At 36.3% G+C, this 15,813-nt stretch overlaps 3 protein-coding genes and 1 long non-coding RNA gene across 8 annotated transcripts in view; 3 read left to right on the forward strand and 1 right to left on the reverse strand.

Moving 5' to 3' along the window:
• LOC107674695 (putative all-trans-retinol 13,14-reductase) lies at positions 1-5,265 on the forward strand. The gene is made up of 11 exons (XM_016468773.1): positions 1-271; positions 416-598; positions 786-1,027; positions 1,669-1,870; positions 1,981-2,178; positions 2,302-2,421; positions 3,229-3,367; positions 3,484-3,593; positions 3,856-4,022; positions 4,119-4,278; positions 4,463-5,265. The coding sequence occupies exons 1-11, from the start codon at positions 64-66 to the stop codon at positions 4,606-4,608; spliced, it is 1,875 nt and encodes a 624-aa protein (XP_016324259.1). The 5' UTR covers positions 1-63; the 3' UTR covers positions 4,609-5,265.
• Positions 5,266-5,917: 652 nt separating this feature from the next.
• cdk21 (cyclin-dependent kinase 21) lies at positions 5,918-9,128 on the forward strand. Of its 2 annotated transcripts, none has more exons than XM_016468774.1 (8): positions 5,918-6,003; positions 6,558-6,820; positions 6,900-7,032; positions 7,375-7,542; positions 7,630-7,739; positions 7,997-8,047; positions 8,155-8,287; positions 8,378-9,128. In XM_016468774.1, exons 2-8 carry the CDS (start codon positions 6,591-6,593, stop codon positions 8,468-8,470), a joined length of 918 nt encoding a protein of 305 aa, XP_016324260.1. In that variant the 5' UTR covers positions 5,918-6,003; positions 6,558-6,590; the 3' UTR covers positions 8,471-9,128. The 2 variants fall into 2 exon arrangements, with proteins under 2 accessions (XP_016324260.1, XP_016324261.1); XM_016468775.1 differs by having other exon boundaries at positions 8,155-8,283; positions 8,378-8,477.
• Positions 7,316-8,059, reverse strand: LOC107674698 (uncharacterized). The gene is made up of 3 exons (XR_001632526.1): positions 7,986-8,059; positions 7,522-7,731; positions 7,316-7,440 (listed from the first exon to the last, which is right to left on the reverse strand). It is a non-coding gene; the product is annotated as an uncharacterized LOC107674698 (long non-coding RNA).
• Positions 9,129-9,971: 843 nt separating the features above from the next.
• Positions 9,972-15,813, forward strand: part of LOC107674723 (supervillin-like) — a 28,536-nt gene continuing 22,694 nt past the window's right edge. For 2 of the 4 annotated variants that reach the window (XM_016468813.1, XM_016468816.1), the window contains exon 1: positions 9,972-10,020. The gene's annotated coding sequence lies outside the window, so the exon portion shown is untranslated. The remainder of the gene's footprint in view (positions 10,021-15,813) is intronic. The other 2 variants (XM_016468814.1, XM_016468815.1) reach the window with 2 other exon arrangements.

The raw sequence follows: 15,813 nt of genomic DNA on the forward strand, positions 1-15,813 counted from the left end.
GTCAACACTAAACACCTGTTACATTGGGCAGTGGTGTGAGGAGGAAGTGTTTTGTTTTACTGTATGACAGTACTTGCCAGCACATTACAACACTTTGTACCTGACAACATGTGGATCGCTGTCGTCGTAATTTCCTTGGCTTTAGTGGCCATTATGTTTAAATATGTGTTGGTGGGAACTCCTGGACCGAGTCCTTTTGCCATCGACACGCGCGAGCCGCTGAAGCCCATGGTGCTCGACCGAAAGCTGAAGAATAAAGTCCTGAAACAAGGTCAGTTAAAAATATGACCCCGCGCATTATTGTTGAGATTGTTGTCTAGACAATATAAATAAGGTAAAACCTTTTTTTCTTCCAGTAAATGCTTTGGTTTTCATGAAACACATAGTCTCACTCCACATTTGTTTCCACATCCAGGTTTTCTGGCCAGTAAGGTCCCTCAGGACTTGGATGCAATAGTGGTTGGCAGTGGGATTGGTGGATTGGCAATTGCTGTCCTGTTGGCTAAAGTGGATAAGAAGGTTCTGGTTCTGGAGCAACATGACCGGGCTGGAGGATGCTGTCACACCTTCACAGAGCAAGGCTTTGAGTTTGATGTTGGTGAGAAAGACTTTGTACCTCAGCAATGGATCAACCTGATAAAACAGTATTTATCTGCCTAAAACCTTGTCATGTCTTGCTTTGGCAAAGATAAGCACATTTATTGAGTCTTATTAAAACAATTAATGTGCTATATCACATGTATAGGTCAGTTTGTGGTGATCTGAATGTCTTTCCCCTAACTCAGGGATCCACTATATTGGGGAACTACTGGATCACAAGCCATTGCGCTGTTTGATTGACCAGTTGACCGATGGGCAGCTGCAGTGGGAGCCGCTGGATAACCCTTTTGACAAAGTGGTCCTGGGTCCACCTGAAAACCGGCGCATATACCCCATCTACAGTGGAAAAAAACGCTACATTGATGAACTGAAGAAGTGCTTCCCAGGGGAGGAAAAGGCCATTGATGAATATGTGAGACTTTCCAAGGTGAGAAACAAGGATAGTGTTTAGTAGTTGGAATTGTCTGTCGGGTGTCAATGCACATGCTGGTCATATGGGCCAATTATTAAAATATATATACTACCATTCAGAAGTTTGGGGTCTGTAAGATTTTTAATATCTCTTATGCTCACTTGTAATATTACAAATGTGTTTATTGTTAAAATTATTACTTTCTTAAAAAAATCTTACTGACCCCAATCTTTTGAATAGTAGTGTAGTTTTAGTCATTCAGTGCTCTAAAAATCTAGGGGATTTTGATGCATTTATGAGTTAAAAGATACAATTTCTTGTATGTAGCTGTTTGCATGACCTTTCCCCTACAATCATAGCCACAGACAGGCACTCATCAAAGAGCATTGTGACATGTCTCTAAAGGGGGAATAAGGGCACTGCTTGCTTGCACATAAGCTTACATCACCTTCATTAACTATTTCTGCTGTACTTTTATGATTGTTATGGCACAGTTCAGTTATGTAGTATAGGTATTGCATTTCATTAGTTACAAAGACTAGACTTGGAATTTGGTTAGACCTGAAATCCACTTTTGCAGAACACATGTCAAAGATCTTCATGGAGAAATGGAGTAAAACACAAAACTTAACACTGATTTTTAATGCTCCTGTCAGAAAGTTGCAAATGGCGTATGGTTCATGGTCCTGCTGAAGCTCCTCCCGACTCCTCTTGCAAAGTTCCTGGTGCACACGGGCCTGGCCAATCGCCTCTCTTCCTTCTTCCGCTATGCGTCCCGCAGCCTGACGGATGTGGTGAACGAGCTGACGCAGAATAAGGACCTGAGAGCTGTGATGTGCTACATCTTTGGGACCTATGGTGAGATGATCCAGCTCTCTGACCTGACTGAAAATTTGTGGTTTCATGTGTTCCCTCTGTATTTCTAATCATAAACCATACAGTAACTTGCAGCTACTGACCTTCTTCAGGTAAAATGCCGAAAGAAGCCAGCTTTTCCATGCACAGTTTGCTTTTGTGCCACTATTTGAATGGTGCCTGGTACCCGAAAGGCGGTGCGAGTGAGATCGCCTACCACATGATCCCTATCATTGAGAAGGCAGGAGGTGCAGTGCTTGTTAGAGCACCTGTCAACCGCATACTCCTCAATGACGCTAAAGAGGCTATTGGTAACACTTAAAACATCTTCCCACTTACCACACAACATTTTACACTTGTGGTACCGTTTAGAAGAGACTTCAACACATGTGCAAGGATTTAATGACTGGACTATTTTGTTGGCACTGATGCAGGTGTGAGTGTTCTGAAGGGGCAGGAGGAGGTGCATGTTCACGCTCCCATAGTGATTTCAGATGCTGGAATCTTCAATACCTACGAACATCTCCTGCCCAAAGATGTGCAGACTATGCCTGGTAAGAGAGAGCCTATGTTTATTCTGCTTTTTAGGAAAAAGATTCTCATAAAGCTACTCAATGTACTTCATATTGTAGTTTGTGTTTGTTATTACAGTTTGTCTTTAAAATGTTCAAACATTTTATTTATGTGAAAGATCCATCAATATTAGAATCGCAGTTCAACAAATGAAAAATGATATAATTTATTTTCAATTAATATATCTTTAAAAGAAAGTCTAATTATATAATTATATAATTAAGTTGTCATTGTTATTGAGGTTTTGTAGCTGGTGCTCAGGGAGAACATGGGGCTGCTGCTAGATCTATGTTTTCATTCTGGTATCCTGTCAAGAGTAGGTTTTACTAAATGAAATTAGAGAATCTATTTGCAGCAGTCAGTATTTATTAGACAAAACAAAAACAAAACAAACTGGTACTGTAGGCACAAGAGAAACACAGAGGAAATCTAACATTAGAGTAGTATATTTTTGGAAAGTTCCTTTAATGTTATTATTGCAAAAGAGATAATGATTTTTATCAATTAATAATTAATAATAATAATAATAAATAAATGTATTAATTCTTTGTTTAACAAATTTTAAACATATACTTTATTTTTGTGAAAGATTAATCAATGTTATCATTGCAGTACAACAACAAAACATCATTGTTAGCAATGCTGACATTGCTGGATCTTTTATATAAAGCATAGGTTTGAAATTCTAATGCTGTGATATCAGTGAAATTGAAACCTCTTTGCTGTGATGTTTGTGCTCTTATTAATGTGAGCATACTGTTTGGTGTTTTTGTGATGGTACTGTGCAGCGATCCAAAAACAGTTGAGTATGGTGCAGCATGGAGATGGTGGTCTCAGTATTTTCATTGGTGTGGATGGGACAAAAGAGGAGTTGGGCCTAAAAGCAGACAATTATTTTATCTTCCCTGAGAACAATTTGGATGAGCTGTGAGTGGGAACCTATTTTCCTAAATAGTATGCAAGTGCTTGTTCATTTCTAAATCACTGTCCACTGTAACATCAGCACTGCTCTCATTTTGTGATCATGTCTGCTGTTCTTTCAGACTGGAGGGTTACATGAAGGGAAACAGGGAAGAATCTTCTAAAAAGATCCCTTTGATTTTTGTGGCCTCACCCTCTGCCAAAGACCCAACCTGGCCAGAAAGAAAACCAGGTAGAGAGAAAATAAGAAGATGAACTGATGTCATGTTCACATCTGGAGTTAAGGTTGTTGCCATCGGATTGCAAGTGGACAAAGCTGTAAATGTAGTCCAGAGTGTTCTGAGCTTGTCTACATTTGACAACAGGAACGTACAAATGTGATGTGGTTGGATCCGTTTTTAAAGACTCTCCACTAAAATAACTGACACTGTGTGATTCTGTTTGATGCATCATGTTCGCAGTTAAATTAAAATCCAAATATACTTCACCTACAGGTAAATCCACTGTGACTGTTGTTAGCTTTGCCAACTATGCATGGTTTGAAGAGTGGAAAGATGACAAAGTGAAGAACAGAAGCATAGATTATAAGGAGCTGAAGGAGGCGTTCATCAGTAAAATATTAGAGGCAGTGACTGAGATCTTTCCTAAGATCAAGGACAGGGTATGAACTCTCTAAACAGGGTCTAAACCAGGTCCTGCTCACATCTTGTATTATACACTCTTTTTGTGTTTTTTTTCTGTCTTTCTCTGTCTGTAGATTGAATATGTGGATGCAGGCACCCCAATCACAAATCAGCATTACATTGGTGCTCCTAAAGGGGAGATCTACGGTGCTGATCATGGTATTCCTCGCTTCAGTGTTGAACTAAACGCCACCATCAGACCACAGACACCCATTAAAAACCTCTTCCTCACGGGTGAGTTTGACTTAATGTATGCAGATGCATATGTATGCCATCCAAATGTAGGTTTTGAGATACATTCCATGCCTTACATTGTTTGTATTTGTTTTAGCTGATGGTACCTAATGTTTAGAAGAATGAATGGGCAAAGTGCTCTGGTTTATACCCTTTCTCTTTCAAATCTGTACTTTGCTTACAGGTCAGGATGTAATGTTGTGTGGCTTTGCTGGAGCGCTGACAGGAGCGCTGACGTGTGGTTCTGTCATCCTGAACCGGAATCTTCACCTGGATGCCATTGGTCTCGCCAAGAGAGTCAAGAATGGCAACAATAAGAAGAAAGAATAAGCATTAATAACATGTAATGTTCATAATCATTCTCAGAGATATCAGATATGGCTCTGGAGAAGAACAAATGGAGGATATGTGTGATTATTAACAAATTAACCACTGCACTGCCTGACAATAATGCACCACCGTATTTGCACCTAATCATTTTAAAATGATTTTATTGGCAAAGTGTTTACCAAGTGCCTTACTGGTTTAAAACTAAACTATACAGTAATTCCAAATCTAGTTTTTAATGGACATAAAAGGAAATAAATCCGATTCAGTTGATTAATTTAAATTGTTTTATTGTAACCTGTAATGCAGAGTTTTCCCATTAACCTTCTTTTTGAACGGTTTGTGTGAAAAGCAGAAGACATGCTTGGCACTATGTATTGTGAGTGTTTTGTAACTATGAACTAAAAACTTAGTTGCACTTAGATTTGATTAATTATTGTGGATATAGGCCTGTGGGTCTGTATAAAGGGTTTAAATGAATCGTACTCAAATAATATATTTGAGATGCTGTCTGATGATGTCATGTGCACATTTGTGTTTTTTGCTGCCTTTTTAAGTTGCAGTGAAATTTCAGACCGGTATAAATATACCTATAAATGTGCTTATTAATATACAATGGATGCTTGTGCATACTGAATAAATGTTAATTTCAACAACAAATCACTGTGTGGAATGTATCTGGTTTTAAGTCAAGGGGGCAGTGTGGCTGAAAGTTAAGTCTCAAAATGGCAGATAGTATATTTAATAAATGTCTATTTTCTTAATTTGTTTTCTACCCGGCTGAAAAAATGATCATCTTAAACAAGCCTGAATTAAATATATATATATTGCATTTTTTATATATGTCTAAGGTCAATGCATGGTACTGGTAGTAATATATGCAGGGTTTTAAAAAATTATTTTATACAATATATGATTTATTTTTGCTGTGCATAGATGTACATGTCGTTTCACATGAGAATATCTTTTCTTGGAATAGTTCACATGAGATGGGGGGATATCCAGAAAAAAATCCTCAGCTGTTAAATATATATATATATATATATATTGCATTTTTGATATATGTCTAAGGTCAATGCATGGTACTGGTAGTAATATATGCAGGGTTTTAAAAAATTATTTTATACAATATATGATTTATTTTTGCTGTGCATAGATGTACATGTCGTTTCACATGAGAATATCTTTTCTTGGAATAGTTCACATGAGATGGGGGGATATCCAGAAAAAAATCCTCAGCTGTTCATTGGTTGGTTTTGCAGATACAAATCTCACACCCCTGCATGTTGTGAGGTTTTATTAAAATCATGGGAAACAACGCGTACTGATCCGTGTCATTGATCTAAATTGGTAGACAGTCATTTTCCTGCTCAAGGTTTTGGATGACTGACAGAAAAGGTAAGTTACTTACAGTTTTATATCTGGTTTAGAAGAAGATATATCTTAGCCATATGAACAAATTCCGCAACGTGCACTCTTACCGCGGTATTAATTTAGATAAATTGTTAATAAACACCATTTTATCGCGAGATCCACGTGTTATGGATAAATCTAGTCACCGGTGATGACATCTTAATTTGAGTTTATTGACGCTAAGTGGAAAAGTCAAATATTATACAGGTTCCAATGAATTAACCAAGTCAGATTAAATTCATTTTAATCCCAGTAACGTTAAAACAATTATTTTTATTTTTTTGTAAGTTTACAAACAAATTTAATGTCAACAGGATGTCCTTTATTTTTTAAACAAAACAACACACACACATTCATAAATATTTGTTATATTTATGTAATTATATTAATTTTTTATTTTATTTTACAGTTAATTTAAACCATACAGTGCAGCTATATATGTATAGGGAAAACGACGGGGAGTTGAAAGCGTTTTACAAAGCTCTGTCCGATTTTCTTAATATTTTTATTCAGCACCCATTGCCTTTTGTCTCTTTCAGTAACACGGTCTGACAGATTGATCTGATCTAAACATGGATGACAGCTGTTGGGAGAGCTCAGATTATGAAATCTTGGCAGAAATCGGCCAGGGCGCCTACGGGAAAGTGTACAAAGCCAGAGAGAGGCGCGGGCAGCAGCGCTTCATAGCGGTGAAGAGGCTGAACATCCCCGAGGAGCCGGAGTCTGGCATCCCTCAGTTCCTGATAAGAGAAGTGGCTCTTCTGCGAAAAATAGAGCACTTCAACCACCCGAACATAGTCAAGTGAGTGTGGAAACGGTCAAAAATGCCACATACAAGCATAATGAATTTTCAGTTGGAGTAATATGGCATTTCTCCTTAGGTTGCTGAATGTATCAGCTGGATGGCAAAACCAGAAGTTTGACCTGACCTTGGCGTTTGAGTATATTGATCAGGATCTGACTGCATTTCTCAGCAGAGCATCAGAAAAAGGCCTGGCCAGGGACAAAATCAAGGTATTAACCTTGCTCCTCTTATTTGGCAGTGACTTAATCTTTCATATTCAGTTGAATAAATTAGTAATAGGGAAAACCAGGGTTAATTTTCACAGTTTTACTCTTGTAAAGGTTTCTGTTTGAAAAGCAATTTCTGTATAGACATACCTGAAAGTCTTTGCTACAAAAAAAAGTAATTGTACACTGCCACCATTATAGCCCAGGAAAGAAGATACAGTTCTTTGAATGTACATACACCTTTGGTGACAACATGCCCTAATGCGGTAGCATATTCTCACACTGTATGGATCAATTAAAGACTAGAGCATAGATTTGTGCGTTTTTTCCTCTCTCTTTATATAGGATGTGATGCGTCAGCTGCTCAGCGGACTTGACTTCCTCCACACTAACACCGTCATTCACCGGGATCTAAAGCCAGACAATGTGCTTGTGAGCAGTCGAGGGGAGGTCAAGATTGCAGACTTTGGTTTAGCCAGGATATATACATACCATATCGCCCTCACCCCATGTGTATGGAGCTCAGATTCACATTCACAGAAATATGTGTGGTGGTAGTGAGCACCTACATGTGATGTATTTGTATTTGTGTGTGTGTAGGTTGTGACTCTGTGGTACAGGGCTCCAGAGGTCCTGCTGCTGTCCAGTTACATGTCTTCTGTGGATATGTGGAGTGCTGGGTGCATCTTTGCAGAGCTCTTTCTGTTAAGGTAAGAGCATAACAGAGTTCAGAGAGACATTTTATAAAAAAAAAATTTCAAGGACATTATTATTAGTGGTGACAGTAAAGACATTTATATACTGTTACAACAGATTTCTATTTCAAATAAATGCTGTTCTTTTGAACTTCTATTCTTCAAAGAATCCTGAAAAACTTATGACAGTTTCCACAAAAATATTAAGCAGCACATCTATTTTCAACATCATTCATTCTTTCATTCATCTTTCTCTCTCACCTTTTCTGCAGGCCTTTGTTTCGTGGATTCACAGAGATCCAGCAGCTGCAAAAGATCTTTGAGTGAGTCAAAATACTTATGCATTTCCAAATCCCAGTTAAAATGTATTGCAACCAAGAAGTACAGCTTTTGTGGTCATTTGTGGTCTTGCATGTTCGCTCTCTCTCAGGGTCATTGGATTGCCGGGTGAGGAGGACTGGCCCATAGAAAGCCCTGTCTGCTACAGCCCTGCCTGGGCTGAGAAAAAGCCTACAAAGCAACTACTGCCCAGTCTCGCCCATGAGGAGAATGACCTGCTGTCTGTAAGTGTTACTCATTTATTGCTATTAGGATAGAGATTTTAGTGACTGGTACTCAAAATACACATATAAATAACTTTTCTTTCCTCGCAGCAATTTTTGGCTTTCAATCCAGCTCATCGCATCTCTGCCTGTAGAGCTTTGGCCCACCCTTTCCTGGCAGACTGCAACGGTGAAGATGAATGACAGATGAGTGAAGAGGGCGGGGTCACATGATTAGAGAGGCTCCTCCCACTCAATCAGGGGTGCACCGACAATTATTCTGTTAGATTGATTTTTTTTTTTTATAATGGAGTAAAGTGCAAGACCTTAACCTGTAGATCACGATTTTTTTTTCTAATGAAAATGAGGTGCAAACATTTTTGGTGAAAATTTAGCATTTTACTGGTACTGCTAAAAAGAAACAAATGCCCTTAAAATATCCAGCTGTTTTTGGAGCTCTCGCTCCTTTATATACCATCACCTTGTTCATGTGTTTACAATGGTGAAGAATGAGAATTTGTCTTTTTCATGTGCGACAACTCTCTAATAATGACATTTTTGTGTATGTTGCAGCACAATTGGTTGTCAAACAGGTAAGTTTAATGTTTCCAGTTAGTTTCAGCATGCTACCTTAGAGATGCTTTTGAAAGTTGACTTTTAATGATGTTTTGTGTTTGTTTTGGCATCATTTGGAAGTGTTTGCTTATTTTTAATCACATGTAGTGTTTTAAGTTCTGAGCAAATTGTTTGAAGTTTTTATGTTTTCTGTTCCTGATGAATTTGCGGTAAACACAAACTAGAGCCAACAGTGCCTGTTTGTTATTAAATGGGGTGAGATTGATATTTAAGCATAGTTATGACATTATGACCTTTCAAATGAATACAGTAAATTACATTGGTAATTGAATGCACATTTAACTATTTTCTTCATACTGGCACTTCAGTAATAAAACTGCAATTTCAACATTGTTTACCACCTTTCTTCTTGATCCCCAGTTAAGAATTTCCGTTCAATTAATCTAATGCAATTAGTAAAGAAGATGACCACAGTATCTTGCTGATGACAGTTAAGGAAGGTGGCCACTGGGAGGCAGTCATGATTGTTTTTATACATTAGCACATGACCATAAATTGGTTCAGGCACATGGAGTGACATCTGCCATTCCCAAGAAACACTGACTTTTAAAATTAGTTTAAAATTAAAAGTCCTATCAAATATTTCTGTTTATGGTTAGCTGGCCTTCGTTCCTCCCAATAGTAACAGTGGCTTTGCATTTACTGACATGTCGCCTGGATTTTTGTTAGTTTGTTTTCTAAGAAACTACTTTGTTGTTTTCATGTGATGTCAACATAATGCGACCATGAGGGGGCGACACGCTCCATGTAGAACGCAACAATGATAAGTCCTCATTGTTCTATTCGTATGTTCATGTGTAAAACTTTTTAATTAGCAAAAAAAAAAAATCACTAAGGGCGACAATAAATAACAGTTAGCTGTTTAATAAACTGAGCTGTTGCCCCTTCACTGTTGCCCTAATCATGGGGGTAGGTCTATTTTTATCTCTCTCTCTCTTTTTCTCTCTCTCTCTCTCTCTCTCTCACACACACACACACACACACACACCCTAAAAGGGCTTTTCACACTCTCTCATTGGCCATTGGGGTGGTGTGTGTGTGTGTGTGTGTGTGTGTGTGTGTGTGTGTGAACCTGTCAGAGCTGATCCGAGCGCACAGCTGGTCCACCTACAGATCGAGTAAGTACAGTCATTAATTTCTGCAGTAACATTTATCACGAGTTTTAAGAATAACAACAGGCAGATTTTCCTTTCGTTGTGAAACTTAACGACAAAACGATCAACGTTGAAATTAATTTGATAAAGTTGCTTTGGCAGGCATTTTAGCATAGCGTCTTTCTCGTGTAAGCGCTGGATTTTGCTTGCAGACCAAATGGACTTTTATTGTGTCTTTAGTGTGTAAAATGAATGAAATGCTATATCTGCTTCACTGTCCTGCTCACTATCTGCTTACTTGCACCTATTTTCAGCGCAGCAAACGCACCTGTACACCTCAAACTCAATAACTCACTTCATCAAGTTTCTTATAGCACTATCTATAAATGTACGCTACTGCAAATTCAAATGACTTAGACATTTGTTGATTTAGAAGAATCATTCGTCTATGCGGAACATTATTTTCATATTGTGGTCGTCTGCATTTTCTCGCCAGAACTTGATAAGTATGATGACTGTTTTAAGTGATTAATGTAACACATACTTGAAGTTTTATATATAATGCATATACATGTATTCTGCATGTATAATGCCGTAATGCTTTATATCTTAATCAGGCTATTTAAAGGCTATTTTTAAGAATAAATGTAACTACAGATATAGTACTGTATATTTTAATATTTCACTATTAATTGTTATACCTTTGCACAGTATTATAGGATATAATCAGCATCCAGCTCTGTTATATCATTATACCCTTTAAAGGTGTAACCAAGAATAGATATTAAAATGTCGGCAGATATTTGCAGTTATCGTTATGAATACCTCTGTAATGTATTATATGTACAGGCTTCAAATAAAGTGTTACAGATTATTATTATTATTATTATTATTATTATTATTATTATTATTAAAGTTGAGTGACAATTACCAGTGAAGGACAATGAACATAATGGGAATAAGTCCTTAATAAATTGTGTCTTGGAAATTCTTCCTTCCTGGCCTGCAATGAGGTTATGAGTTAGTCTTTGTGTCTGTTGTGTGTTTGTGTGTGTGTGTGTCTGAGGGTCTAGCTTGTGTGACCTGTGTGTTGTGTGAGTATAACTAAGGTCAAAAGCTATGACATTTCTGTCATCCACTGCCATTTATTTATTATGTTCATTCTGTTCCTGGTTAGCATCTTAAACATCTTTGTTTAAGTTGTTGTACTGTTTACCACTTGTCTTTAGGCTATTACTATGTCTGTCATTATATGTTAAATATAACCGTGACATTACATTACCTGATCATTGCTCAGGATGGGGGCTAGAAATGCTGGAATCCCATCATGGTTGTAGCTGTAAGTCCATGAACTTGCTCCACTCCGAATCCTTGTGATGTAACAGAGTAGAATGACATGTAATGGGATGTGTCTTGTAGTAGTATGTCGTATAGCAAACAGAGTCTTTAAAATAGCCATACCAATCTTTTTTGTGCTGGACATTTACACACTTTTTTCTTTTTTGCATTTTTTTTTTTTGCATTTGATTACGATTGATTTGACAAATCACACACACACACACTGACTCTTCATATATGTAATGATTTTTATACTTTACAAACTGTATTTTCTATCCCCTAACCCCACCCCTCACAAAATACTACTGGCATTTTTTAAATTTCAAACTGTTTAGTATGTATTATATTATATTAATTTCAAACACTGTTTAGTGTGTTTTTTAAAACATTTAGTTCACGAGGACACAGAAAGTGTCATAAACCATGTTTACGTTGTAGTAAACATGTCATCATTATACACATTTGTCCATGTATTCAAGCACACACACAGTACATATAGCCTCTTTCTGCAGGTTACATTAGTATGTGGTGACAAGTGACTGTAGGTGGAGTTCAAATGACACAGATTCTTTATGAATGAGTCTTTGAATCATTAACTCAACTGATTTGTTCAAAAACACCAAATCATTAAAGAAAAATACACTACTGTGTATTGAAACAGATCTGCTGTGGCTTTGCATGGAACCTTTTTGGTTGGAAAAATATAAACAGACAAACTGGCAATTATGTGTCTAAAATGTAAGTTATGCAATAATAACTTATTTATTGAACTGTTTACTGTTTGATGTTTTGACTTGTAGATGCCATTAACAGTTTAAAAACAAAAGACAGGGTAATAGAATAATAATAATAATAATAAAAAGTTATAGAAATGTATATATTTTTCAAAGGTAAACTTAACTTAAACTTAACTTGCATTTTTAGAATGCCAGCACATGTTTGCATAAATGGAAAAACATCATGTGAAAGCTATCATTGGTAGTTCTAACGTGATGCTTGTGAATTAGTAATGGAAGCTTGGATGCGTGTTTTGATTTTGCAATGTCAGATCTTGAATATGTGGCCATAACACACCCTTGCTAAGATGTGCTTTTAGGTATTATTGTAAACTCCAAAGATAAAAAGTCCCACACTTTTTAAATTTTTTTATTTGATTTTAGTGGCTAAATTTCATATTCATAAAAATCCATGTTTTATAGCATTTCAAAATGTGAAGCATTATATTGAGTTCTGCCCTCGAAGAAACAAAAAGCTATTCGAATTTTGCAAGCTTGTACACTCTTTAATGTATTCCTATAATATTGTTTATATCTCCCCCTAGCATTTGAAAATGTTTGTATGTGTTGCTGTTGTAATTGTATTGTTATTCTGTTCAATAAAAAAACTCTTGCTTGATTGATATTGCTCTAATACAGTGAATTATCTAACAGCAATTCATTATCAGATAAATTTGTAATAATTTAAGATTAACAGCCAATAAACAAATTGCAACAAATTATTTTTGTAAATATAACTATTAAACAGTAGTGTAACATTTTTGTTATAATAATAATAATAATAACAATAATAATTTATTATTATTATTATTATTATAGTAGATATTCATAAATACTTCTTTTTGTAACCTGGTTCATTATTATTGTGTCAAAAAGCAGAAATACAACAATAATTTAAATCTTAAAATGTGTATCGTACTGAATCTCACATGCTGTTTTTCTTTTCAACATACCCTTTGGCAATTAATAAACTATTTAATCGATGACTGATGATCTCAAATACATCTTGTATTACTTGTTTTTCCTGGCACAAGCCTTGGACTTTTATGATAATATAATGAGACTTGACAATCTAAATGCAGCTGGATTGTTGTGAATCAGCCAAAACACACCTTCTATAAGCTAGCTATAGTACAATTAATCCAACGGTTATTAAGCAAGATAAGTAACGTGTGCTGAGAATACCTCAGGCATGTATGGCGAATCGTGAACGCTGCTGTCTATGTGTGTGTGTGTGTTTGCATTTGTCCGTGCTCAGCACATGTCTGTGTCACATAGAGTTACTGGATTAAGGACTGACGAGTCTAACTGATCCCAAACACCAACCAGGCACTACAGTGCCTTCCTCAAACTCCCTCTCATGTGACTCTCTCCATCTCTCTAGCTCTGTCATCATCCTACTGTCTCTAGCATAACTGCTTTGTTTGGTTGCTCGCTGCTGGATGCTGTGCAGGGACATCATCACTTACCGAGATAAACCGTGTCTTAAAAAAGCTTACCTAAATATAAGTTAATTAGATTAAAACAAAGATGCTGTTAAATGCACATAGCAGTATTAAGATTTTTTTCACAAATATTAATAGTTTTTGCATGTTTAGATATTTAAACTCAGCACACACATTTTGACTTGGTAGTCACACTCTTTGCTCTCCTGATCTGAGATTCTTATCAGGGGTCATAGCATGGCTAAGCTTGTTAAACCTCTCAGGCAAGTTACTTTCTGACAAGACATGACTCTCATGCTGCCTATAGAAAGAACATGGCAATGCTGCTGAAGATCCTGTCCAGTAATGCCTAGTCTTAAGAGGTTTAAGCTATTATTAGATTAGATTTGACAAAAGCCTTTATCAGTGTTCATTTATTATAACTTCAATAATAATTATGAGTCTTTCCTTAATAGACTTTCCTGTAGCTTGAACAGTGGAGTATGTTGCTAGCAATGGGTTTGTGGGTTTTAATACCAGGGAAAGCTGAACTGATAAAATGTAAATGTATAATTTGAATGCAATGTAAGTTGATTTGGATAAAAGTGTTTGCCAAATGTACATTTTTAATGCAATACTGAACAGGATCTTCATATATATATATATATATAGTATGTAAATGAAACAAATTGTTTTAAATGTTTACGTTAAAAACCTTTACTGTCTTGACTATTTGAACCATTTTTCCTGTACAGCTCATATAACAAACTCCTACTATTTAACTTTGTGACGACTGTGATGGCCCACCCAAAAATAAAAATTTTGTAATAATTTTCGCACCCTCATGTTTTTCTAAACCTGTATGACAGTGGTCACCAACCCTTTTAGGCCCAAGATCCCTGACCTCGGCCTTTATGAAAGACAAGATCTACCTATTGAAGAATTGATAGAAAAAGACATCCCAGATTGTACTTCAAATTTGAGGCCTTTTACTTAGTATTTTAATTACTGATGCGCCGATCATAGCTGATTCAGAATTTAGATTTTATTTTCTTTCTTTCTTTTTTTTTAACTAGCAAATTGGATTCTGATACTGATATTGATTTTTTAAGCAAATTTATTTATTGGCTATTTGCTTTATAACAAACAAACTGGCTTTAAACAAAAATATCTAGCCATTTGAAATTAGAGGCAACCACTGCATTTTAATCACGATCTGCACGGGCAGTTGTTTTTGATTTGATTTAGATTAATTTCAGGATTTAAAACAAAAACAGAATGGTCTGACTTTAGGTGTTATTTATTTCAACCCGCGGCAACAGTGTTAAAGTAGCCCAATTCCGCAGGGAAACCGCGGACTTGGCAACACTGCTTATGAACCGACAGCACTATAGCGTTTCCTTGGTTACCGCTGTAAACAAAGCAGAGCTGCGCTTTATACGAAGAAGAAAATGCCATTGCCATCGAAACTTTTCTCAAGACAGTTCCCTTCAGTGATACATTAATATAACCCCATAAATGTAATGCATTTTTGTACTTAATTTACTGTTATTTTCGGGATCTACTGGGACAGTGATAAAGATCTACCAGTCGATCGCGATCGACGGGTTGGCGACCACTGCTGTATGAGTTTCTTTTTTTTTCTGTTGAGCACAAAAGAAGATATTTTGAAGAATGTTGGAAACAGTTGCTGGTAGCCATTGATCTCTGTAGAATTGATTTACTATGGAAGTCAATGGCTACCAGCAATCTTCTTTTGTGCGCAACAGAAAAAAGAGAATATTCATATTTGACTGAACTATCCCTTTAAATGCACCAACCTGTGATTTCCACTATTGGCAGATTACAATATTTAAGATACGTTTATAAAACAACAGTTGGACTGAAAACTGAAAGGTTTTTCGGTAACACTTTACATTAAGGTTCCCTTTATAAAGGGTTTATAAAGGTGTTAATAAATGACTAATAACTCACTTACAAATGCATTATAAATCATTGATAAGCAGTTATAAATGCATGAGTAAAAGGGTGATTTTAATGCAATACCTGCCAAATAGTGAGCCATTTTTAACTCACATGTTATAAATGCTTAACAACTATATTTATTAATACTTATTTGACTCAAAACCAGATTCCTGATTTATTTCATGATGCAGCAAAAATGTATTATTATAGCAAGACTGAAGGGTGTTGTATTTATGGTTTTCTCATTTATATCTCATGACTCGTGTCACTTTTCTTACAATGTTTCTTACCAGAATCTACTCTGTACCTTACCC

Source organism: Sinocyclocheilus anshuiensis, unplaced genomic scaffold, assembly GCF_001515605.1.
Source record: "Sinocyclocheilus anshuiensis isolate Anshui unplaced genomic scaffold, SAMN03320099.WGS_v1.1 scaffold152, whole genome shotgun sequence".
NCBI classification, from domain to species: Eukaryota; Metazoa; Chordata; class Actinopteri; order Cypriniformes; family Cyprinidae; genus Sinocyclocheilus; species Sinocyclocheilus anshuiensis.

Bases quoted from the DNA above. Each gene is read 5' to 3' on its own strand.
- cdk21 (XM_016468775.1), top strand. From the start codon at position 6,591: ATGGATGACAGCTGTTGGGAGAGCTCAGATTATGAAATCTTGGCAGAA. The intron at 7,543-7,629 runs GTATGGAGCTCA...GTGTGTGTGTAG, and splicing joins ATATCGCCCTCACCCCATGT to GTTGTGACTCTGTGGTACAG. The intron at 8,048-8,154 runs GTGAGTCAAAAT...GCTCTCTCTCAG, and splicing joins CAGCTGCAAAAGATCTTTGA to GGTCATTGGATTGCCGGGTG.
- LOC107674695 (XM_016468773.1), top strand. From the start codon at position 64: ATGACAGTACTTGCCAGCACATTACAACACTTTGTACCTGACAACATG. The intron at 1,028-1,668 runs GTGAGAAACAAG...TGCTCCTGTCAG, and splicing joins AATATGTGAGACTTTCCAAG to AAAGTTGCAAATGGCGTATG. The intron at 3,594-3,855 runs GTAGAGAGAAAA...CTTCACCTACAG, and splicing joins CTGGCCAGAAAGAAAACCAG to GTAAATCCACTGTGACTGTT.